This window comes from Myotis lucifugus, unplaced genomic scaffold (genome assembly GCF_000147115.1).
Source record: "Myotis lucifugus unplaced genomic scaffold, Myoluc2.0 scaffold_109, whole genome shotgun sequence".
NCBI classification, from domain to species: domain Eukaryota; kingdom Metazoa; phylum Chordata; class Mammalia; order Chiroptera; family Vespertilionidae; genus Myotis; species Myotis lucifugus.
This window is the reverse complement of record NW_005871157.1, coordinates 3731798-3756412: the sequence shown is the minus strand read 5'-3', so window position 1 is coordinate 3756412 and position 24615 is coordinate 3731798. Positions and strand designations below refer to the sequence as shown.

Below are 24615 nucleotides of genomic sequence, written 5' to 3'. Positions count from 1 at the left end.
CAAATGGCAATAATTCCTTCTTTTTTACCGCAGCATAGTATTCCTTTGTGTAGATGTAGTATTACATTGTGTAGATGTACCATAGTTTTCTAATCCATTCATCTGCTGATGGGGACTTAGGCTGTTTCCAAATCTTAGCTATTGTAAATTGCGCTGCTATGAATATAGGGGTGCATATATCCTTTCTGATTGGTGTTTCTGGTTTCTTGGGATATATTCCTAGAAGTGGGATTACTGGGTCAAATGGGAGTTCCATTTTTAACTTTCTGAGGAAACTCCATACTGTCTTCTACAGTGGCTGCACCAGTCTGCATTCCCACCAGCAGTGCATGAGGGTTCCTTTTTCTCCACATCCTCACCAGCACTAATCATTTGTTGATTTGTTGATGATAGCCATTCTGACAGGTGTGGGATGGTACCTCATTGTTGTTTTGATTTGCATCTCTCGGATGATTAGTGACTTTGAGCATGTTTTCATATGTCTCTCAACCTTCTGTATGTCCTCTTTTGAAAAGTGTCTATTTAGATCCTTTGCCCATTTTTTCATTGGATTGTTTTCCTTTTGTTAAGTTGTATGAGTTCTCTATAAATTTTGGAGATTAAACCCTTATCTGAAATAACATTGGCAAATATATTCTCCCATGCAGTGGGCTTTCTTGTTTTGTTGATGGTTTCTTTTCCTGTGCAGAAGCCTTTTATTTTGATGTAGCCCCATTTGTTTATTTTCTCCTTAGTTTCCTTTGCCCCAGGACCGTGGTCGGCAAACTGCAGCTGAAGGTCGTCTGGAAGATGTTCAGTCTAATTAGCATATTACCCTTTTATTAGTATAGATGCCACCTTGTCCTAAAAATGCAGGTTGATAGCAGGTTTTCCTATCATGGAAGGGGAGCTAGCAGCAGCATCCTGGGTTCTGACCAGGGCTTATGCACTCGTGCTTTATCTCAGCTGATGAGATTCCTAGAAGACTCTTGGATGTACCTTGAACTTTTCTATTAATTTTGCCAAATCATCCTCCAAAAATGTTGAACCACTTTAAACTCCCACCAGCAACCATGCTATCTCTGTTAAGATGTTTACTATTAATTTGCTTTTTGAAATTTTTCTTTTTTCTGCTTAGGTCTTTCCATCCTCCAAGTTGCCTGTTTTGTTTTGTCCTTTTGGTTTTATGTGAGAAGTATTAAATTTCTTAAATTTCTGGTAAACTCCTCCCCCCACACCCAGGGGTTCAGAAACTCTGTTTTGCTCTTTTCAGAGAATTATTCTCATCTTATGATGGGGTGGAGATATCTCTTAGCTGTACAGAGTTGGGAAGGGAAATTGCTTTTTTTTTTTTTTTTTTTTTTTTTTACAAGTCAGGGAAAGTCCCTGTAATTAAGAAGCTTAATTTTTTTTTAAATATGTTTTTTCAAAAATATTTTTTTTGTCCAAGCCGGTTTGGCTCAGTGGATAGAGCATTAGCCTGTGGATTGAAGGGTCCCGGGTTTGATTCCAGTCAAGGGCACATGCCCAGGTTGCTGACTCGATCCCCAGTGTGGGGCGTGCAGGAGGCAGCCGATCAATGATTCTTTCATCATTGATGTTCCTATCTCCTTCTCCCTCTCCCTTACTCTCTGAAATCTATAAAAATATATTGATGAGAGTATACTGGGGATCAGGCCCACAACCTGGGTATGTGTCCTGACTAGGAATCAAACCATGACCTTCTGGCTCATAGGTCGAGGTTCAACCACTGGGCCACGTCAGTTAGGCAGAAAACTGTTTTTTAAATGGACTTTCAAACAATTCTCTGTTTTAGTTCTGTGTCCATTTGCAAAAACAACTGGTGTATCGATGTCTAAATATTTTGTGGCTTCTATGTGCAAATCAAATTGCTTTTCAGCTTTCCCTTTTGCTGGGTTTGAATTCAACCTTACTGTTGTTTTAGTAGATTTGGAGCAAGAGCAAAGGTAAAGGCATGTGTTCAACCTGTCATTTTTAAGCAAAAATCACACGATTCTCAGAACAACCAGGGAAGACATTATTATCCCCATTTTACAAATGAGAAATGGAGTTCATATGACTTGCCAAGATTATATAGCATATAATGTTGGATCTGGGGCTTGTATTCAAGTCTTCTGACTCCAAGTTCAATGCTCTTTTCACTAAATTCCTTAAAAAGAAGGCTTTATAATACAGTTCTTTAAAACAGTCTTTGGCGCTTTCCGCGCTACCCAGGGAGGGCTCCATACGGCGTTGTTCTCGGTTCCCACGTAACTTAAAGGGAAACTTCACAATGTCCGGAGCCCTTGATGTCCTGCAAATGAAGGAGGAGGATGTCCTCAAGTTCCTTGCAGCAGGAACCCACTTAGGTGGCACCAACCTTGACTTCCAAATGGAACAGTACATCTACAAAAGGAAAAGTGATGGCATCTACATCATCAATCTGAAGAGAACCTGGGAGAAGCTTCTGCTGGCAGCTCGGGCCATTGTTGCCATCGAAAACCCAGCTGACGTCAGTGTCATATCATCCAGGAATACTGGCCAGCGAGCTGTGCTGAAGTTCGCTGCTGCCACTGGAGCCACTCCCATTGCCGGCCGCTTCACTCCTGGAACCTTCACCAACCAGATCCAGGCAGCCTTCCGGGAGCCAAGACTTCTGGTGGTTACTGATCCCAGGGCTGACCACCAGCCTCTCACAGAGGCGTCTTACGTTAACCTGCCCACCATCGCTCTGTGTAACACAGACTCTCCGCTGCGCTATGTGGACATCGCCATCCCTTGCAACAACAAGGGGGCTCACTCAGTGGGTCTGATGTGGTGGATGCTGGCCCGGGAAGTACTACGCATGCGTGGCACCATCTCCCGTGAACACCCGTGGGAAGTCATGCCTGATCTTTACTTCTACAGAGATCCTGAAGAGATTGAAAAGGAAGAGCAGGCTGCTGCTGAAAAGGCTGTGACCAAGGAGGAATTTCAGGGTGAATGGACTGCTCCTGCTCCTGAGTTCACTGCTGCTCAGCCTGAGGTTACAGACTGGTCTGAAGGCGTGCAGGTGCCCTCTGTACCCATTCAGCAGTTTCCTACTGAAGACTGGAGTGCTCAGCCTGCCACTGAAGACTGGTCTGCAGCTCCCACTGCTCAGGCTACTGAATGGGTAGGAACAACCACTGAGTGGTCCTAAGCTGTTCTTCCACAAATTCTTAACAGAACGGAAATAAGGTTGATGGAAAATAAACAGTTTCTAAAAGTAAAAAAAAAAACAAAAAAACAGTCTTTGGCATCAAAGACCTGGATATGAGTCCTGGTTTTGCCTCGTGATAGCTGAAAGTTACTCATCTATAAAATGGGATGGTAGCAATAGCACAACCTCGACAGAGCAGCAGGTAGTATATGTAAAGTGTCCAGCAGAGTCTCTGGCACACAGTGAGTGCTCCCTTATTACTATATTGGACAAATTGAAATGATAAGATATAATAATGATTTTTAGTTTTAATTAACTGAGCTATGTTCGGGGAAACTTTTAAATTAATTCTGCAGACATTTACTGAATAATTAGCACGTGCACCGTGGAGTGTTTATTCTTCTGTGCCCTTCTATTTGAACCTCTTTCTGAAAATATCATTGGTTAGCAACTACTCCAAGCCTTGTTGAGCTTAGATGACAAACTTCTGAGTAAGGACAGAAGAAGTAGACACAGATTTTCTAACCACCAATACCTAATGAAATGAACAACAACAAAAGAAATGCATTAATAAAGCCCCAAATTCACCAGGTCAGGGAGGAAACCTTACACATAAATGTTTTTTTAATTTATTTATTTTTTAGCGTGGTCAATAAAATAAACAATATTCTGGTGTAGAAAGGTGTGGCTCCTCACCCTGCCCTCTACTCCTCAGAAGCCATTGAGAGGAAAAGAGGGTGGGGGTGGAGGGGAGTTGACAGCATTCTGAGGCTTCTCCCTCATTCCTTCACTGGCACGGGAAGAATTCTGAGGGTATAGATTGAGCAACCACTGGGAGGATGGAATGGGGGAAGCCAAGAAAACTGCACATTACCACCACAGGCCTGCAGCAGAGGCAATAAGGGCCTCCAGAGCTTTCCATCTTCCAGGGAACCAGGCTGAGCAGAAGAAATGATACAAATCACGCAAGAGTGTAATGTGTTCCTGGCTGGTGAGACTAGGGCTGAGGTATCCATTGAACTGAAATCGCACAAGACAGCAGCACTCTTAGGAGCAACACTCAGCCCCAACTTCTCTCCTTCCTCCCCTTTATCCTACATTCTCATGTTAGAGAACAATGGTTAGGAAACAACTCCAAACTCTTAACCCAGGGGAAGAAAAACTGGTACATATGAGAGGTAATTGGAATTCTGAAAGGTCTGTCCATGCGAAGCATGAACTGGATAAAATATAATGACATGACTGCCATTCGAGCATGGCAGAAACAAAGAAGAGTTTTGAAAGACAGGTGAAGAATCCAGTTTTGACAAAAACAACCGTTAAAGAAAACCAGAGCTGGATAGAGTTCAGGTAGTTAAAAACAGATTTTATTAAGAAAAACGATACAGGGAAAGAGACCTTAGTATAGAACGGGGTTCAATTCTGAATATAACAAAGAAAAATGGGAATTTACTAGTATAGCCAAGAAACATGATGGGGTGAAGAAGTATGTGTCACTGCATGAAAAATTATGAAGAAAATCACCTATGGGGGAACATTTTTTACTCAGATTAGACTTCCCCATAGCAAATATCGGGGAAAAGGCAACGGAGCCATGGTCACAAAATTCTGAGGGAAAGAGCGTGAACAGTGTGAGTCACAAGTAGTATTTCTATTCAAAAACTTATTCAAGTGTAAAGGCAGTTATAAAAGAACTCAGGGACTCTCTCCCTCTCCCTTTCTCTCTGAAATCAGTAAAATAATAATAATAATAATAATAATAATAATAATAATAATAAAATATAGATATACACACAACTCAGGGAATGTGGCCATTATTCATTCTTGAACAAACTACTTAGCAAAGAAAACTTACCTTCCAGGATGTGAATAAAAAACAAAAACACAAACAAACAAAACAAAACAAAAACCCAAGGAATGATGATGCTAAGATAAAAGGACTGGTGGTAAGCACTGAACCCATTTGAATACAGAAGAGAGACTAAGCAAATGAAGGAAATATGTTTGCCTAAAACTGTAAATACTATAAAGCCTGACAAAACCGAAACAATATAAGCCACAAAAATTGAGAGCTGGGGTACAGAGGATAGGAGGAAGTATAATGATGTTAATTATCTCATTTTGCAGAGCAAGTAGTTAATTGACACTCTTAACCAAGAAATATGAGGGGGAAAAAGAACTATGGGCTGTTCTGATTTCCTCTTGTATATATATTTTTTGCCTATGATCTTTGGGCTATTTCTCATATCTTTGCTGCCTTTCCCCTTTATATCTTTTTTTCAACCACTGTGCATTGAATATTAATGGATATAAACTGAATACTTAATAAGTGTTATTGAAGTAATTTTGCAGATTGCATGGGACTGTAAATTCTATGAGGACTGGGAATATGATTTATTCATCTTTGAATTCTCTCAGCACCTGGCATAGGGACTTGCACATAGTAGACTGTCAATAATTTTTTTGAATAAATGAATTAATTTGCTTTGTTTTGTATACATTTTGTTCCTAGAACAATGGTTGAAGATTAGCTGGAAATATAGAGAAAGTGAACCATAATTGGAGAATATAATAAGGTCTGTCAATGACATCTGAGAGACCTATTATAAATGCTTCTGATGCCTCGTTAAAGACACTGTATTGTTTTCAAAATGCATTTTTACTCCAGTAAATAATCTCATCTTGATCTAATTTGATCATTCACATTGCTATGAAAATGATCATTTCCAAATGCAGGTCTGATACGGTCACTTCTCTGCTTTAAAAAGCTCAATCCCCCCACCTCCCCATTGATACAACAGAGTCCATATTCTTAAGCATGGCATTGAAGGTCCTATATGATCTGGCCTCAGTTCATTTCTTCTCAGCCAATGCATCCCACATGTTCTATCCATCCAGGGTTACTTGCAATTTCTGAAACATGCTATATACATTTGTGCTTCTATGTTTTTCTTATTCTGTTTTCTCTACTTAAAATGTCACTCCTCAAAAAAAAAGTCACTCATCTTATATCCTTCCCTTGCTGTTTGCACCGATCATGATACTACTCTATTTCTGAGGGCCCAACTCAAATGCTTTTTCTGCAAGACTTCGCTGTCTCCCATGCTTAAGTAATGCTACCATTTGTGCTTCAGTAGTACTTTGCTCATGTTTCATGTATTGTATTATAGCTAATTGTACACACATCTAACATTCTCTCCTAAGTTGTTAACTTTTTGGGTTTGTACATTTTCTCTTCCCATGTTCTTTGGGCTATGTCTTATGTATTCTGGAAAGCTGTCACTGAGTATGTGCCTAACACATAGTAAATGCTCCGTAAATGTTTATAGTTTGCACTTATATTTCCATATAAAAATACTTCTGAGTGTAACAGGAGCTAAACTGAAAATCCTAAAGGTTGATAGAAGGTAGAACAGCTGTCTCTTAAACTGTAGGTGTTTTTATGTCCTAATAAAAGAAAAGACAAACATTTCTTCAGAGGCAGATTGCTTTGGGAAAACTATGTAAATTGTTTACTCATATTAAACAATACATACATGTGCTGCTCTTGGAAAACTATAACGTAACCATTAACCTTAATGTAGATACTTTAGTCTGAGAAGCAGAGTGTTCCATTTGGATAGGCAAATCTTTGTGTGTGGAACATAAGCATTGCTTCTGCAGACATTGATGCAGAAGAGAACAGAATGGTTTCTGCTCTCTGTAGATTTATACCAAATCTATAAATTGTGTGTGTGTGTGTGTGTGTGTGTGTGTGTGTGAATTTATTGTTGTTTCTGTGAAGATGTGCTTGTCCTTGTTTGAGTCCTTGCTCTTAGGAGAACAGAAGCTGAGATTTAAAAGATGCAAGAAGGCAAAGACTGTCATGATCCTCGCTGCTTATCAGAGAAATAGTTATGCAAAGGGACTGGACTGATTTGGTGAGGTTCTACTTGGACCTCTATATTAAGACTGAATAGATCAGTCTTTGTGAGAAATGTGCCTATGTTGGACTGTTATGTTCTAAGGTGATAGTCCAGTTGGGTCAAAGGTCAAGGTCACACTCCTGGAGATGGAGGGTGGGTGTCCTCTAAAGGAGTAGATATTCCCATGGTCAGTCTTCCTAGAGTCAGGCAGCATCTGGGACAGAAAATAAGGCTTCAAAAGTGGACTTTAAACTGGGCAAAGAGAGTTGTTTTCTTCTCAGCTTCACAGTGGTTGGACCTGGATGTCCAGGACATGGTCAGGGGAACTCTTGATGGAAGGGGAGCTATCTTTAGCCATATGGACTCGGGCTAAAAGTCGACACTAAGGCAGGCCTGTGTCTAGTCCATAAGTGCTTTGAGAGTAGCCATATCAGACCTGCAGAGTACTCTGGATTATTTTTCCTCTCTAATAGTGTTATATAAAGTAGTGATCTTAACTGTGCTTGGAGGGGAAGGGACTTTTTTGTGATGTCCTGGTGAAGAGAGGGCAGTGCCCTTCTTGCTGAATCTCAAGGCAATGCTGGAGGTTGCACGGGCTGGAGAGACCTCAGTGTCCTAGAACATCACAGTATGGGACATCTGAAGCAGAGGCAGGGGTAGTTCAGTTATTTCAGGCATACGTGGGTAACAGCACCTCCCCTGGGGACTCCTCCATCTAGAGAAGTGAGGGAAACTCTAAAGGGAGCTCACATCCTGATAATTTGGAAGATAGCTCAGAGCCATTGTACTTGGGACTTTAATTTTAAATATGACCTCCTTTATACTAAAAAACTCATTAACGCTATGACACTGATTCTCAAGGGTACATGAGGCCTTTTATTGAACAAACCCTTTCTATCCTGGGCAATCCACGCAATCAACTTGAGAAAAACAAAGGTAAACAAAGTATTTCTCAGTTTGATTTTATATGAGCGCTTTCTTTTTAGTTCTCCTTAGACTTCTGCCTTTAGTTAGTTCCCTTTGAGTCTTGCAGAGAAATACATCTAACCAGAAACTGATTGATTACTGCTTTTCTCCCATTATTTGTCCATCCTCTGTCTCCTTCACGAAATGTTCTGTATCAGAGAGTAAGGGAGAGTTTGAAGCTTTTTATGGATATTATGGATGAGCATGGATGAGTATCTAACTGGTTTTTCAATAAGGTGAGCATCTAAGCTAACATGATTTTCTTAGGCTGAGCAGGAATGATTCTTTTTTTCTTTTAAAAAATGTTTTTATTGATTTCAGAGAGGAAGGCAGAGACAGAGAGATAGAAACATCAATGATGAGAGAGAATCACTGATCGGTGGCCTCTGCCCTCTACTGGGGATCGAGCCCACAATCTGGGCATGTGCCCTTGAGCAGAATCGAACCCGGACCCTTCAGTCCGCAGGCTGATGCTCTATCCACTGAGCCAAAACAGCTAGGGCGGGACTGTTTCCTAATGCACTGGCATAGCAGCCACAATCTAATCGCTGTTGAATGCATCTATGGTCATACTTGGAAAAAAGGTTGCATTCAGCTCCTTAGAGCTTTTCTGGATTCATGGTACTTTGTGTTTTTATTCTAACAGCTGCTTATTTGCATAAGCTGTTAAAGACACTTCCTTACTATCACACTTCTGGTCTTCCTCTAGCTTCTGGGATATTTTTTCTTGCTCTTATAGATTCTATAACAAATATCATCTATAACATCTTTTCTTTCAACAAAAGTTCTGCCTAGCTGAAATCTCATTATCTTCTCTCAACTACACAACAAAACTGAGCTTTGTACCATATTACTTTGGCATATTAATAATTTCATTCATCTCCAGGACTTTCCTGAATTTCTCTTAGTTTCTTTACAGATCTTCCCCTGGAATTTAGATACTGTAAAATAATTATCAATTCCATTTGCTTTATTTAACAAACAACTATTGGGTACCTATTATGTTGCAGGCATCAGGTTACCTGTCTGAGCTACAGAGCAGAAGAGCTCACACTTGGTTTTATGGCTAGAAACCTGACTCAGTGGTTCCCTCCAGGACTGTATTGAAAAGAGGAACCCCCTCCTATGCCTATTAAATGCTACAGGGAGAATGCAACTAATAAGGAAAGCAATCCAGGTTACTGAGGCGATAACAAACAAAGGGGGGAGAGAGGGTTCGGAGCAAATAAATTGGGAGAAATACTGAATCCAAAGACACTAGGGAAGAAGCATACTTTAAAGGTTAGATTTTTTTTCTAGGACAGTATCAGGTTTCATGTTGTTATGTGTGTAAATAAACAAGAACAATTTAAATGAAAATAATAGGCAACTGCATATTTCATTATTTTTAAATTAACATATTTACCACTGCATTAATGTCCTGTGTTGATATGGTTCTTTTATGGCATTTCATTCCATCAAAAAATGTTGAGGGAGAGTACTATCCCTTAGTGAACTTTTCGTCAGTAACATGAGGTTTTGAGATGAAGGGGTCACAGAGGGCAGGAGACAATTTTTTCTTTGACTTTTGTTGAAGAAGTTTGAAGACATAATTCTAGTTTCAAAGGTGCAAGGAACTGATTGAGCCATCGCTCCCCCTGCTCCGTACTGGCGTAAGGAGGACACCCGGTCTCCTTTTGTTTTCTGAAAATAAAAGGAAGGAGGCAAAGGGTATTAAGAGTGAAGGGTTTTCTAGGGGTTAAACCTGGGTGCTTAAGAATCTCCGCGAACCCTCCAGCTTTCACTTAAGTAGCTCCTGTAAAATACTGTAGAATGTGCATGTTCCCCCAAATAAAAGGGCGAGGGCAGAGAGGCTCGTCCGGGAGACGTGGGATCGCTGGTTGGGGCAGCCTCCAGGTCTGGAGCGGAAGGTGCGTGCATTCTGCAGGTGCTGGGATTGTGGTCTCGCACCGCCCCGGCTCCTGAGAGGGCGGGAACCGCGGCGGAGCGGAGTATAGGACTTGGCCTCTGAAGCAGAGCCCAGATGTATTCCAAACAGCAGACGTCGGTCCAGCCGCGTGCCCACATCTGGCTCGGGGGAGGGGAAATAGCATTTGTAGAAACTGCAGGGAGAAGAACCCCTCGTTTGGGACGCTAGAAGGCTGGTCCGGCTCGGCTCTTTCCGACTGTTTTCCCGTGATTGCTTCCCTAACTTGTCCATCATTCCAGCCTACGATTTCAATTGGTTGTGCCGTCTGCCACTCGGTTCCGCCGCGCTGACCCCCATTGGGCCCCCGCCGGACGAGGCCCCGCCCCACGAGCTGGGCACCAACACTAGGGCGCCGAGGAGCGAGAGCACGGTGCTGGCTCTGGGCTGGGGGAGGCGGTGGCGGACCGGGAGGAGGAGAAGGAAGAGGAGCGGGGCCAGCAGGAGGCAGCGGCGGCGACCGGGCTGGGGTGATGGTGCAGGTGCCCGGGTTCGGCGCGGAGCTGCCCCGCTGAGGGGCGCCTAGTCCGGGGTCCGCAGCGCCGCGGCGTCTCTCCCGGGGGCGGCGGGCGGGCGGGAAGATGCTGAGCAGGTTGATGAGCGGCAGCAGCAGGAGCCTGGAGCGCGAGTACAGCTGCACCGTGCGGCTGCTGGACGACAGCGAGTACACCTGCACCATCCAGGTCAGTGCCGCGCCGCCCCGCCCGCGGGACCCCTTCGTCTCCCGAGTCTGGCCAACTTGGCCCTTTCCTTTGGCCGCTGCCCGGAGTCGCCCCAGACCCCAGCGCTTTGTCCGCGCCTGGCTACGGAGGACGGCCCCGTTGCAGGGCGCCTCCTCCCGAGCCCCTGTCCGTGGCCAGGCACTGGGCGTTTTTGCGCCGCTGCGGGGCGAGTCGCAGCGTTCCGGAATCCCAAACTCGTTCCTGCTTCTTCCCCGGGTAAGGGGCGCTTCGTCCTTTCTTTTGAGACCACCCCATCTGGGGGCACTATAAACCGGGACCCCGGAAGAGAGGGGGGCCACCCAGGACTTCCCCCTCCCCCGGGCCCCCGTGGGGGGGGGCCCGGCTTTTTCTTCCCGCCCCCAAAAAGGGCGCTTTTTTGTTTTTTTTTCCCCTTGGGGTGAAAGAATAATTTTTTTTTTTATAAAAGCCCCCCCCCGCCCCCCCCCCCAGATTTTTTTGCTTAAGACCTTTCGGAGGGAAGACCTGACGCCGCACCCCATCCTTAGTGGCTTATTGAAGGCACCCCCTCCCGCCCCTCTGCCCTCTGCATGTTAAAGATCTAGCCCCCCCCCCCGCGGTTCGCTCCCCAAATCTTATTCTGATGGGCAGTTCTGGGGGGGGGGGCGTGAGGTGAAGATTTAGCAACAAGTCCCGGCGATTTGAGGGTTGACAGTGGCGAGAAAGAATGGTGACTTACAAAAAAACGCCAACAATAAGATAATGCTGCCCAGCATTTTCCCAGAACCTGGTGTTTTTGAGGGGCTTTTTACATACAACCTCTGGCTTATGTTCCTTCACTGCTGCTGTGTGGCACGTCAGGAGGAGTAGTTTTCCCCAGGAACGCAGTCACAGCCCTCTCCCCTCCCCTCTAAAGTCAGAGGTAGGAAACACTGACAATGCTCTGGTGTTCAGTTCAGCCAGCCGGGTGGGTCCTGCGCTCCCCGCCGGAAAACTGCTCTTTCTGGAGAAGCCAATTGAGTTGAACCCGCAGGGGTCTCACCTGATCCCTATTTCAGCAAGAAATCAGAGGGCTTCTCGCCTCCGATGTGGCAGACAAAAACTGTCGGCCCCGGGTCCTACCCTCTTTGTCTCCCTGCCTACCCCCCTTCCCCATTTATTTATTTGCTGACGGTGCTCAATAGCGGAAAATAGCGGTGTGTGAGAAAGACGCTGGGTAGTGTAGGAGAGCAGCTGCCTCTGCTGACTCCGTGCTCAGTTCTGCCTTCTCTCCACTCCACTCCCCCCGCCTCCCAGACCAGCTCTGGGCATAAGTGATGACTGCTGCCAAAGATCCGTGAGGGCAGAGAAAAAGAACAAAATCTCTTTTTAAGGTCACTTAAATACAGATTAGGCAATCATAAAGATGCTAGCCATCCAGTGAAAGGATTATTGTAGTTGAATATGATAGAGATGTTATGTGTTATTTCCTTACTGAATAAGTGGCATGCCACTTTTTGTTTCTATTGTATCTTTATGTCATGTACAGTTTTTTGTTTTTAATGGGGGAGGAGAAAACATTGAGTTGACATTTTCACCATTTGAATACATTGTCTAGAGCTTTTAAAGTATTTATCCTTTTGTTTTAAAATTTAAGGCTTTGCACAAGAGCATATTAAGGGCAGTGCAAGATTTAGGCTTCATGACTCCTAAAAAGACTTTTGGGGTATACACATGGTGACATAAAATTTCCAGGACAGGTCATTAACTTTTGCCAAGGTGTAGAGTAAAAATGGAACACAGTTCATGCCTCCACGCCAATAGTGATAATCTTGTGGTTTTAAGGTATCACAATAAGGCAATTGGTTATTTTTCCCAGTTAGTAGAACCTTTAAAGTTGTGGGTAGTTTTCATTACTATTGAAAATATACTATTTTTAAGTTCAGCAGAACTTTTTGGATTTATGCTTACTATGTGGTTGTGTTTACTTATTATAATTTAATGTTACAAAAATTTAGGAAAATTAAAAATACAATTTTAAAAATTAAGCTTGGTATAAAGTGACCATCCTGTAATGTGTCCACTGTCGAGACATGTTAATGATTGTGCATGGTGATTCTTGCATAAAATCTAAAAGACACAGGAATTCTAAAGTATATGTAATCTGGTTATTTTGGGGCACCACTATTGTGAATTGCTTTTGCATTTGTCTGTGTGAGGAAATGTAAGAAAAGGCAGTATTTTTATGTGAAATTAATTTTGTTTATATAGCTTGTCTGAGCATTCAGAGACTAAGCTTTTCTTAGCAACTTTTCCCCTGGTGCATTTCTGTGCATGTGTTTGTGTGCTTATTTGTAAAATACTGGGTACAGGGGTTTTAAAATGAGAATTGAAAGAAACTGTGAGCTACTTATTAGGTTAAAAAAGCAATATTCCCAACATTTTAGTAATTGCAGTACCGTATATTTTTAAAAATGTGGTGACAATTTGAACTTCTTTTCCTTATGGTATTGTATGCCATATTTTTATTTAAATAGGTATCTATATCAGAAAGATTTCAGTGCTTCTTGAGATAATTAGAGACCACTTAGGCAAAGCAGAGTTGCAATAGCCACATTTGGTAAATTTCAGTTGTAGGAAATTCTGTCAAAAGTATTGGTCTAGCCGCTAGACTCTAGCCTTTAATATTGCAGCAGTTATACTGATCTGACATTTAGGATGTGATTATTAAGGTAATGAAAATGCCTTATGTCCTCTCAATGAAGGTTGCCACAGTTATCAAACTATTCTTTTTATTCTTTCTGATATGCAAATGTATTTGTAGACCATGAGAAGTGAAAGTGCACATACATAGTAAGGTTGTAGTGTAATTGCTCCCCTGTTGAAGAACATTGTTCACAGCTTCCTGCCAGTTTTGAAGGTCATTGTCTCATAAATGCAGATCTGGTCCATATTTTTTACACATCTCTTTTATTTTATTCGTATCTATATTTATTTACCACATTTACTGCCTTACTTTATTATTTTACTTGGTAGAAAAATAGGAAAAGTAAAAAAGCTACCTAATATCTTTGAATGCAATATACCAAATGGAGTCATTTTAAAGGGTAGGCATATGATATCCTAAGGAATAAACTTTTAACTATCTTTCAGGTTATAATAGTTTATAAAATATTAAGAATCTTTGTTGCATAAATGCCAGTAGAAATATGTATTGGAAAATACATATTTTCAAGTCAGAAATATTAATCCCTTCTGTGATTATTGAAAAGTAGAGCTACCCTAGAAATGAATTTGATTTTACTGGAACCTATTAAAATAACTACTGACTAAATAGCTAGGTTAAATTGGTTTTTGCAGTTAATGAGGTGCTACCATTAATAAAAATGTGTGTGTGCAGAGACAGTTCTATAATGAAATTAAGGTTTGGGTTTGATGTGGCTCAGCCACTTAGTAACTGTACCCTTACCCGTGTAAGGGTAAAGCAGGCAATGTTAGGGGAGAGAACAGATGTATGGAGCCCTGTAGTTGTCAGGCATTCTACCTGTGTTATAGTATCTCATGTACCTCACAACGTTATAACCATTGTACCAGCTGAAGAAAATGGGATTGTGGATTCGTGGGAGAGCCGATGTTTGTTGAATGGCTAACTCTGTACGAGGCTCTCTGCTATATGCTTCACTCATTTGAGAGGCAGGTGGTATTACCCTCATTTTATAATTGAAAGACAGGCCCAGGTGAAGGGACTTGCTCAAAGCTAGCAGGTGGCTGATTCTTTTGTCTCTAAATCCCATCTTTTCCCCTTTATCCATTCTCCCTGTCACTTTACCTGTTTGTACCTTAATTTCCTCATCTATAAAATGGGAATATTAATACTTATTTCACAGTAAAGAGAAAATTAGTTAGAAATATTACAAATAATAGGGAAAATTGAAACAGAGTCATATACTATACTTACATTGGGCCTTATTCTGTGCAAATAAAAAATAGAATTGAGAAATGTTTTATTTAAGCTGTAAGTTCCCTTAAAAGGACTTCTGATAAATCTCAATGAAATTGTAAAATCCAAAGCTGGGATGATTGGAATCTTGATTAGAACTATTCTTTAAATTTTAAGAGTTCAGGTTTGCTTTACTTCTATCCTACCCAGTCTTTGGCTTTAGAGGGGCACTTATCGCCTGGACCGTGATTTGTCTTTTCTAAGAACTTCAGCTTCCTATTTGGTAAGCGGAATCCTTGGTTTCATCGTATTTTCATGAATTTTAAAAAATATTTTATTTTAAAAGTAATTACGCTGTCTCAGGATCTCTGTTACAATAATAAGCAAAACTAATTCTTAAGACGAAGATAGTTCCAAAATTAGACCTCTAGAATCCTAACATCCCTTGTATTCTGTTTCTTAATTTGTGTATTTAAACATTCATTATAGAAAATGCAAATCATCCTTTTTCATACAGAAGGTAAATTCTAGATGTGTATTTTTGCTCTGATTCTTTTTGTGTTTGAAAAAGTACTGTTTAAGGAAGCATCAGTGGCATCCAAGAGAAACCTAGAAGCATTCACCACAGCAGGTTTCACTCAATGGTATTTGTATTAATTTGCATTCTATTAAATGCTTGGAATGAATATGCTAGATGAGGCTATTCAACATAGTGCAAAATAGAAGAGCACGTGGTTTTTGAGTCTTCTGTTTGCTACATTGTCCAGAGATTCTTTACCATGTCTGTGCTATCATTAATATGACACACACAAAAACGTTTGCCAAAATGAAATCAAACAACCTAAAGACAGAAAGTAGTCATTTTTATTATTCATTTGGTTTATGTATAGGTATTAAAATGTATAACTCACAATAAGAAGAAGCAAGGCATTAGTTTTAGAAGGGATTTGCCAGTGATGTAACAATTACTATATTAAAATATTTTGAATTACTTTTAGAACTTTATTTTCAGATAGACTGTACTTTAGAACATATAAAGAAGAGAGTCAAGAGAAAACTGTAAATCTTAAGCCCTAAGAATTATAGTACCTAGTTCATTGCTTTACATGGTTATAGTTCAATAAATATTTGTTTTGATTTGTTTGTGCTGGTACATGATTGCTGTGTTAGCTTCAACACTAAAATTTCTTATGCCTGAAAACAATAAACGTTTCCTAACAACTGTACAACCCTTTTTATAGTTTCACCTCATCCATTTCTAAACCTTTCTGCAACTCTTCTCCCTGGTGAGAGGTACAGTATGTAAATATGGTATTTTATGGAGCCTTTGAGGTCTTTGATAACTTTCTGCAATTATCTTTTGTTGAATAAGCGGAGCTCCAGTCTAAAGCTTCTATGATTTTTAAGTTTATCTCTTAGGATTTCAAGCTTTTCGGGTCCCGCCTCTCCATCTTTGCAGGTTTAGAAGGCTTAGGTCAAATGAACACTGTAGTGCAGCGCTTCAAGGAGCATTAGGTCTGGCAGAATTAAAATACTGAGTATAGGGATTACCCCAGTCACAGAACCCTCCTTTACTCCTTTCCCCTAAGTCAGTATCACATTAAATGACCTCCTCACAGCCTCATTTTCTAACATTTTGCCCCAACAGGAAGTGAACCACGCTTCCCAACCTGTTTCTAATTATGTCTATTTTAAGCTGACTTCATTTTCTCTCTGACAGTCTCATCTGTAACATTCTGTCTGACTCTGCAGACCCTGTTTCGTGGAGCCGCCTCTTGGAGGTCACTCTTCTTCAGCTGTGCCTCGCCAGAGCTTGTCCAACAGATGTGAATACCGTATAACGGAGGATGGGCAACAACCCCACAGCTTCTGTATCTCACTACATGGTGCTTAGGGAGGAGGGTGCTGTTCTCCTAGAGGCCAGGTGGCAGTTCTTGCCCCTCTATCTCTGCCTTTTAACCATCGGGGCTCAGGCCAACCACCTTAATGGTTTTCCCATGCAGCTGAGAAATATGAAGAGTACTAAAGCATGGGATGGGTTAAAGCAGTAGCTTCTCAAAGTATGGTTTGTGGATGATCAGCATCAGTTTCACCTGGGTATTCGTTAGAAATGCAAAACACCTGGTCATGTCCTTCGTAGCTGGGTCTTCCATTCCTTTAAGTTGGCAATACAACTTTTTGAACGTCTACAAACATTTTAATATAGGTAGAGCCAAAGCTAGACTAGAGAGAACAGTTTCTGTGGGAGGCCAGCTTCTGGATTTCAATTACGGACCTCTTGCCTCCCAAGGCCACCCTGTGACCCTCATTATTGTTGGCAACATTTTGAACAAGATAGGGCCCTTGCATTGGTCTTTCACCGATTGTAATTGCTACACTATTTCTAAGAATGGTTTTTTACCTTTGTGGTCTTTCCAACCTAATTGTGTAACATCCTGGATATGGAAGGCAGGAACTTGTAAAGCAGCGGTTCTCAACCTGTGGGTCGCGACCCCTTTGGCAGTCGAACGACCCTTTCACAGGGGTCACCTAATACCATCTTGAATATCAGATATTTACATTAGGATTCATAACAGTAGCAACATTACAGTTATGAAGTAGCAATGACAATAATTTTATGGTTGGGTCACAACATGAGGAACTGTATTTAAAGGGCCAGAAGGTTGAGAACCACTGTTGTAAAGACTCTTAGGTTCCAATTCTCCAGGCTTTTGCTTGCTAACGTCAAACTAGACACAACTTGTGTGAAATAAGTCCTCTAAGGAGATCCTTCCGTGCCATGCTCATACAGGCGAAATAATTAGGCCACATGCTTGGCAACTACTGAGTTTGTGTACAATAGCTCCATTCACTTGTCTACAGAAAACACCCCTTTGACGGTGATTATAGCTTTTATTCCCCCTCCTCTACTTCTGACTCCCTGCATAACCATGACCTCATCTGCTGGTCCATATTTAGAAACACTCTAGACCACTCCAGAAATGCTTTAGGATTCATTCCTGTATATTAAGGATTGTTTCAAAGCCTCAGACAATCACTGCTTACCAAGGGAAACCATTCAAGGTCAGGACCAAACCTAGCTATTATGTCTTATTAGAGCCATCTTACTGTGTCACAACTCGGGGGCGCTTTTCCTTTTGTAGAAATTGTGAACCTTGTTAAAAGCAAGAGGAATAGAGTAAGACATGGGTTAAAGCAGTGGCTTCTCAAAGTATGGCTTGTGGATGATCAGCATCAGTTTCACCTGGGTACTTATTAAATGCAAATTCTTGGCCCTATTGCAGACCTAATAAATCAGAAACTTGGGGGGGGGGTAGAGCTCGGCAATCTGTTTTATGGTAGCAAGTCTCTCAGGTGAGTCTTACGTTTGCTGAGGTTTGAGAATCACTACTAATGGCTTATACAGAGATTTAGTAGACAAAGTTGATGAGTCTTGTTGATTGACTGAATATAAAAGATGAAGGAGAAGGAGAAGCCAAGAGTCAGTCTCACATTTTTTAACTTTTTCTTTTCTTCGCAATGGCCTTAACGGGTCCTCTACCTTTGTAAGGTAAAAGTTAGGTTATTTTGCAGATATGCATAACTATCTTCAAGTGGGCAGGACTCTAAACATTCTACAGTGGGTCATAATTCCAATTGGATGCCCTTATTCTTGTGTTCCATGACCTAAAAATAATTGGATTATTTTATATTTGTATATTGATTTTCAAGAAAATCTTTACAAATTAAAGCACGGAGGGATTAGGAAGGAGTAAAGGTGCCCAAGGGCTGAGGGACTGCAAACATGTAAATAGCAAACTGTGAAACATCCTGGAATTCAGGGCTGTGACAAGGTGATAGGCTGTGGCGGTGCAAATGTCAGGGACTCAAAATTAGCAGATATTTCTCAAAGGAGTTGAGATTTGAACTAGGTCATGAAAGCGTTCCAAAGCAGAAAACGGGCTGGGGTGGGGGGGAGTAAAGGGCATTCCAGGCTGACAAAATAGCAGGCTCCTTCTAGGTAGAAAAGCTAAAACTGTAAAGCCAAACATGCTTACTAGTAGTCTTTACTGTGTTTATCTGACTTACTCTGGTACAGTTGAGGCAAACAACAGAAATCTACTTGTCTAGGAAAAATTACTGTCAGCAAATTTCAGTCATTCTTGACGTGTTCAGAGGAGTCGATCTAAACTAAAAATAAACGCTTACAGCTGACGTTGGGTTAAATCTAATTCCAAAACTATAACACAAATTAAGATTCTTCGCACAGCAATGGCACCATTTAAAGAAAAGGTAGATTCAGATATCAGTCTTAATTCTGTGGCTGCAGCAACTACATGTGAATTTCATTCCCAGGAGACCTCATCCCTGGCATCAGTTTACTTATCTGACCAAAAATGAGGGTATCAAATCCCAACATTTAACTGATGTTTGAAAATCCTTTAACTGATACATCGCCACCTAAATTGTGCGTTAACAGTTAGGAGCTGTGACCCATGGATCCCTAAAAGGCATACTTAGCATTTCTGTTCCCAAACCTAAGTGGCCACCAAGAATAGCTTTGCTAGAAGACGAAGGAGTGCAGCTTTAGATTCCCCAGTGAGCCCAGGCTTGCCAGCTTCAAAGTTCCCAGCCCTACACAGGGTGCACTTTTAGCCCTCAAAACAATGCCAGGCTAGAGCTTTGGGAATGGGAGCCTCTAAGAAAGCACTATTTGGCATTTGGGCAATCAGTGTTCGGCAGAATGCCAATGCTAATAGGTTATTTTGCTCTGGAAAAGGAAAAAAAGAAGGGATAGTCTAAAGACTGATGAATAGGGAATGACTGACAATACGGGCACTCCACTTTGTTGGAGAGATTAAGGAGGCTTGCTGTGAAATGGTATTATGAGAGCCAGACAAATTAGCAAAGGCCTACAGGCCCAAGACCTAAAAGAAATAGTGGTACATCAAAACAGCATGCCCCAGGCACACTCACATGTCTGGCCACTTCCATTGAACTTGTAGTAGGAAGAAGCCAATCATTGTGAACCCTTGCAGTCTGGTTCCATCCAGGCATCCATAGACAGGCACATTATCCTTTGCCTCCAGGCAGGTGCAGAGCCTCTTTCTCTATAGCTTGATTTAACTCAAGGGCCTGGACCCCAGCCTTATTTTGAGGACACCTGAGTGGAAGACTTGGCTTTAGGAGTCCCAAAGGATTCCAGAAGCTCTAGGCAGGATGTGTCAGTAAGAATCTGCTTGGCACGAGTCAAGCAGATAAGAACATTGATCACAACACAAGGAAGCAGAATTAATCACGTCACCTAAGGCTCTCAAGTACTAGTACTTCTAGGGGTAATTTAGGCTGGAGAAGGCAGCTAGCCTACCCTCTTTGCAGGTTTTTCCCTTTAGAAAACCCCAAAAGATCCCCACCCCGAGTTATTATGGAATTGGAGGTTTGTGGATCAGAAGGACTGTATGGACTGGCAATGATGCCTGGGATGTTATGAGGCATATTGAGCCTGCAGTTTCACAGTACACACTCATCTGTACAACAGAATATCTCATCAGCTCGTTGGGAGCCCACTCAGAAGAAATTTGGCTGTTGAAAGATAAAAGTCTGATCAAAACATAAGGTAGTTCCAGCACTACAATGCAACTTCTTCAATCTATGCCAAGCTTTAGATTTCAGTGCATGTGAAATAGGTTTTTAAAAAAAATGGAATGGAAGTTTGCTTGGTATAGTTGCAGGATATAAGATACTGAACCAACTATTGCAGTGTCAGATTTCATAAGCAGCATAGCTTATATGAAAAAATCAACACTTTCTTTGCTTATTTTCAAATATACTTTGGGTAACTTAATAAGCATGTTTTAAATGAATAGCCACAGCTCAGTTGGAGGGGCTTGGTGGTTGAGAGTCGACTTATGAACTAGGCGGTCACACTTAGATTCCCGGTCAGGGCACATGCCTGGGTTGCAGGCTGGATCCTCAGTGTGGGGCATGCAGGAGGCAGCCAATTAATGATTATCTCTCATCATTGATATTTTTATGTCTCCATCTCTGAAATACATAAAAATATATTAAAAAGAAAAGAAACTGACAGAAGTGGATAAACTTTACTTCCCAGATTCCATAATTTTATTTCCTACCATCTTTTCTGACACAATAGCTCTTCTATTTATCTTTTATTATCTCCTTTGTTTTATGCTAACTTATACTTTGGGCCACTCATTTAATACAGTCTTTTATCACAATTTCTGATTGCCATTACTACTAAACTATACCTTTGCTTATTGTCAAATTCTTTGTGTGGTGGTCACACCTTTTATGATGATAGTGGTGGCAGAAGGTGTTTAAAAGTATTCAACCATAAAACATATATAGATATACATTAAAACAATGTGATACATATCCTTTACTTTTAACACAAGTGTTTGTATTTTAATTAATTGGAGCTTAAGATAACACAAACATCTAAATAAATTGACATCTTGGGGCTGGACTGAGATGAATTTTCAGTATGTTCAGAATTTTCTGTTATTCTTTCATAATGGATGAATAGACCCAGTGAGGCTCTATGTCTACGTGACTTCAGGTGTGACACTTAGGGATTGAGTGGACATGGTGACTGCTCATGGCCAGGAAAGTCTTTACTCTAGGCAGCTGAAATTAGTGAAATTTGAGGGAGATTGAAATAATTGCCTGAGGGGAGACACTAAAGATCAAAATCAGAGAAATAGTCGGGATGGAGCAAGACGAGCCTTAAGCAGAAATACCTGGTTGGGTCTGGAGGGAGAATCTGGATGGGGGATAATGAAAGGGTATTGGAGATCTATTTTTCTGTTGTTGCAGCTGTGTGTGATAGTAGAGGGTTAAGGGTTTAAAGCAGTGGTTCTCAACCTTCCTAATGCCATGACCCTTTAATACAGTTCCTCATGTTATGGTGACCCCCAACCATAAAATTATTTTCGTTGCTACTTCATAACTGTAATTTTGCTACGGTTATGAATCGTAATGTAAATATCTGAAATGCAGGATGTATTTTCATTGTTACAAATTGAACATAATTAAAGCATAGTGATTAATCACAAAAACAATATGTAATTATATATGTGTTTTCCGATGGTCTTAGGCGACCCCTGTGAAAGGGTCGTTCGACCCCTAAAGGGGTCGAGACTCACAGGTTGAGAACCGCTGGTTTAAAGTATCTCTCTGGACTTGCCCCCCATGTGGGAGTGATACTTAGAATATTCAACTATCAATGAGTCACCGTGAATACCTCACTGACCAAAACTGCTGGAGTGCACTGGAGCTGGGTCCGGGGCCCTCTGCTGGGTCAGACATGATTGAGGTTGAGGGTGGTTCCAGGGAAGAGAGGAGGAGCCTCCAGGGCAGTGGCTATTTGCCCACCGGTAGAGAAATTTTTCAATATTTTAATGACCAGCAGGATTTTATTGGAGCATGACAAAGCTGAATCCACTCCTCACTCCATCAGGCTTCTTCTGTTAGGTAGGATGAAATTGGAACATGCAAGAAGTTACAAGTGCTCAGGTGTTTTTGAGGCATGATAGGGATCACAATGAATTCAGTCTTCCTCTTCCTACTGTAGCCTCAGTGATGGCAGGCATCAGAGCCTCTCATTTATGCTAGCCAGATATGGCGTTCAAATGGTCTAGGTCAGTGATGGCGAACCTATGACACACGTGTCAGAGGTGACATGCAAACTCATTTTTTTGGTTGATTTTTCTTGGTTAAATGGCATTTAAATATATAAAATAAATATCAAAAATATACATCTTTGTTTTACTGTGGTTGCAAATATCAAAAAATTTCTATATGTGACACGGCACCAGAGTTAAGTTAGGGTTTTTCAAAATGCTGACACGCCGAGCTCAAAAGGTTCACCATCACTGGTCTAGGTTTTACCCTCCCGTGGAGCAGTGGGCCCATTCCTACCTTTCACATGCTTCCAAAATGCAACTCTGATCATTTCTTTTTAAAATCCTTCAAGCTTTTCCCATTGCCTACTGAATTATAGTCTTTTAGCTTTGTTTCCTATCATCCTGCATATGCATTTTCTCTTGCTGCAGGAATCACCAGTCTCTCATCAAATCACCTCCTTATTCCAGGGTGGACTCCCAACCCAGTGTTGCTGGGCAGTGCCTTGGGGGATCTTATTATAGCACTTTCCACATTAAAATGTAAATATTTAAGTACACGTCTACCTCTCTTTAGACCAGCGGTTCTCAACCTATGGGTCGCGACCCCTTTGGGGGTCGAACAACCCTTTCACACGGGTCGCCTAAGACCATCGGAAAACACATATATAATTACATATTGTTTTTGTGATTAATCACTATGCTTTAATTATGTTCAATTTGTAACAATGAAATTGGGGGTCACCACAACATGAGGAACTGTATTAAAGGGTCGCGGCATTAGGAAGGTTGAGAACCACTGCTTTAGACAGTGAACTGTTTGAAAGGCAAAGATGAAATCTTTGTACCATTAGTAGCTAAGGTCTTACCTGGGGCTTAATAAAGGTTGATTGTAGATGTGCATGAATGAAAGTATTACCTCTGATTAAGAGGATTATTAATAATGCAAATGTAAAGTTTCCTCTGATTTGAACTAAACAGATTTTTAAAGATGAACACATCAGTCCTTGCCTGTGTTTCTCAGTGGTTAGAGTGTCCCCCTCACCCACCAAAGGGTCTCATTTCGATTCCCAGTCAAGGGCATGTACCTGGGTTGCAGATTTAATCCTATTTGCTTGTGTGGGTGGCAACCAATTGATGTTTCTCTCTCTCTCTTTCTCTCGTGTGTGCACTCCCCCTTCCCCCCATTCCCTTCCACTCTCTCTAAAAATCAGTTGAAAAAAATATGCTTGGTCAGGATTAACAAAACAAAACAAAACAAAAAACCCCAAACAAATAAACAAAATGAATACATCAGATTTTCTGGTCTTTAGAATTATGTTATAGTGACTTTAAAAGGTGGTTAGTTAGTGGTGATGGTTGTGCAACTCTAGGAATATATTAAAAACCACTGACTTGCCCACATTAAAGTGGTAATTTTATGATGTGAATTATATTTTAATTTACACATCAGTTTCTTGGTTTTGATACTGTACTATAGTTATATAAGATGTTACCATCAGGGGAAGCTGTGGGAAGGATATATGAGACATCTTTATACTACTTTTACAATTTCTTGTGAGTCTGTAATTATAATAAACAGTTTTTATTTATTATTTTTTGATAATAAAACAATCATGAATTTATCTGTACTTATCAGCACAGTTTCAAAATATATAAAACATTAACTGACAAAATTATAGGGAGAAAAATGACAAGTCCATTACTACAGTGAGAGATACTATCAGAAGCTGAGGAATCAGGCAGAATATTTGAGTAATAAATTAATAATCTTGATCTGCCATTTAAATAGAATCCTGCATTTAATAAATGCAGAATGCTGATTATTTTCAATTATACATGGAACATTTACAAAAACTGACCAACTGCCAGGTCAGAAAGGAAGTCTCAACTAATTTCCAACAATTGCTAACATTCAGACCGCATCCTCTAACCATAATGTAGGCAGTTAAGTTAGAAAATAATAAAAGAAAATGTTCTTAAAATGTACTTCTTTGAGAAACTTAAGATGCAATCCTATGTGAATCAGGAATTAAAAAGGAAATAACCATAAAAATCAAAAAAATTAACAATGATGAAAGTACTACATATCAAAATGTGTAGCATACATTTAAAGTGATACTTATATGTAATTTATTTTTAAAAAATAATAAACAGTTTTTAAATCACCTTTCCTTGCTCAGGAAAACTAAGCAAATAAGTTTATTATTTTTAGTTAGGATTTATGGTTCAGAATGACTATACAAAGTTTTCTCACTTGATTAGGATCCAGTTACCTTTAATATTATGTAGGATTATTTATAAGTAGATCAGTTTTTTAAAAAAAATATATTTTATTGATATTTTACAGAGAGGAAGAAAGAGGGATAGAGAGTTAGAAACATCGATGAGAAAGAA

At 40.8% G+C, this 24615-nt stretch overlaps 2 protein-coding genes across 3 annotated transcripts in view; both read left to right on the top strand.

The window, feature by feature from the left end:
• The first annotated feature begins 2202 nt into the window (after window positions 1-2202).
• LOC102436680 (40S ribosomal protein SA) lies at window positions 2203-3228 on the top strand. Its single transcript, XM_006093118.2, has one exon. It carries the CDS (start codon window positions 2273-2275, stop codon window positions 3158-3160), a length of 888 nt encoding a protein of 295 aa, XP_006093180.1. The 5' UTR covers window positions 2203-2272; the 3' UTR covers window positions 3161-3228.
• Window positions 3229-10407: 7179 nt separating this feature from the next.
• Window positions 10408-24615, top strand: part of FRMD5 (FERM domain containing 5) — a 283025-nt gene continuing 268817 nt past the window's right edge. Inside the window, exon 1 of one of the 2 annotated variants that reach the window (XM_006093115.3) lies at window positions 10408-10680. In XM_006093115.3, coding sequence (XP_006093177.1) covers window positions 10579-10680 — 102 coding nt within the window. In that variant the 5' untranslated portion in view covers window positions 10408-10578. The remainder of the gene's footprint in view (window positions 10681-24615) is intronic. The other variant, XM_006093116.3, reaches the window with a different exon arrangement.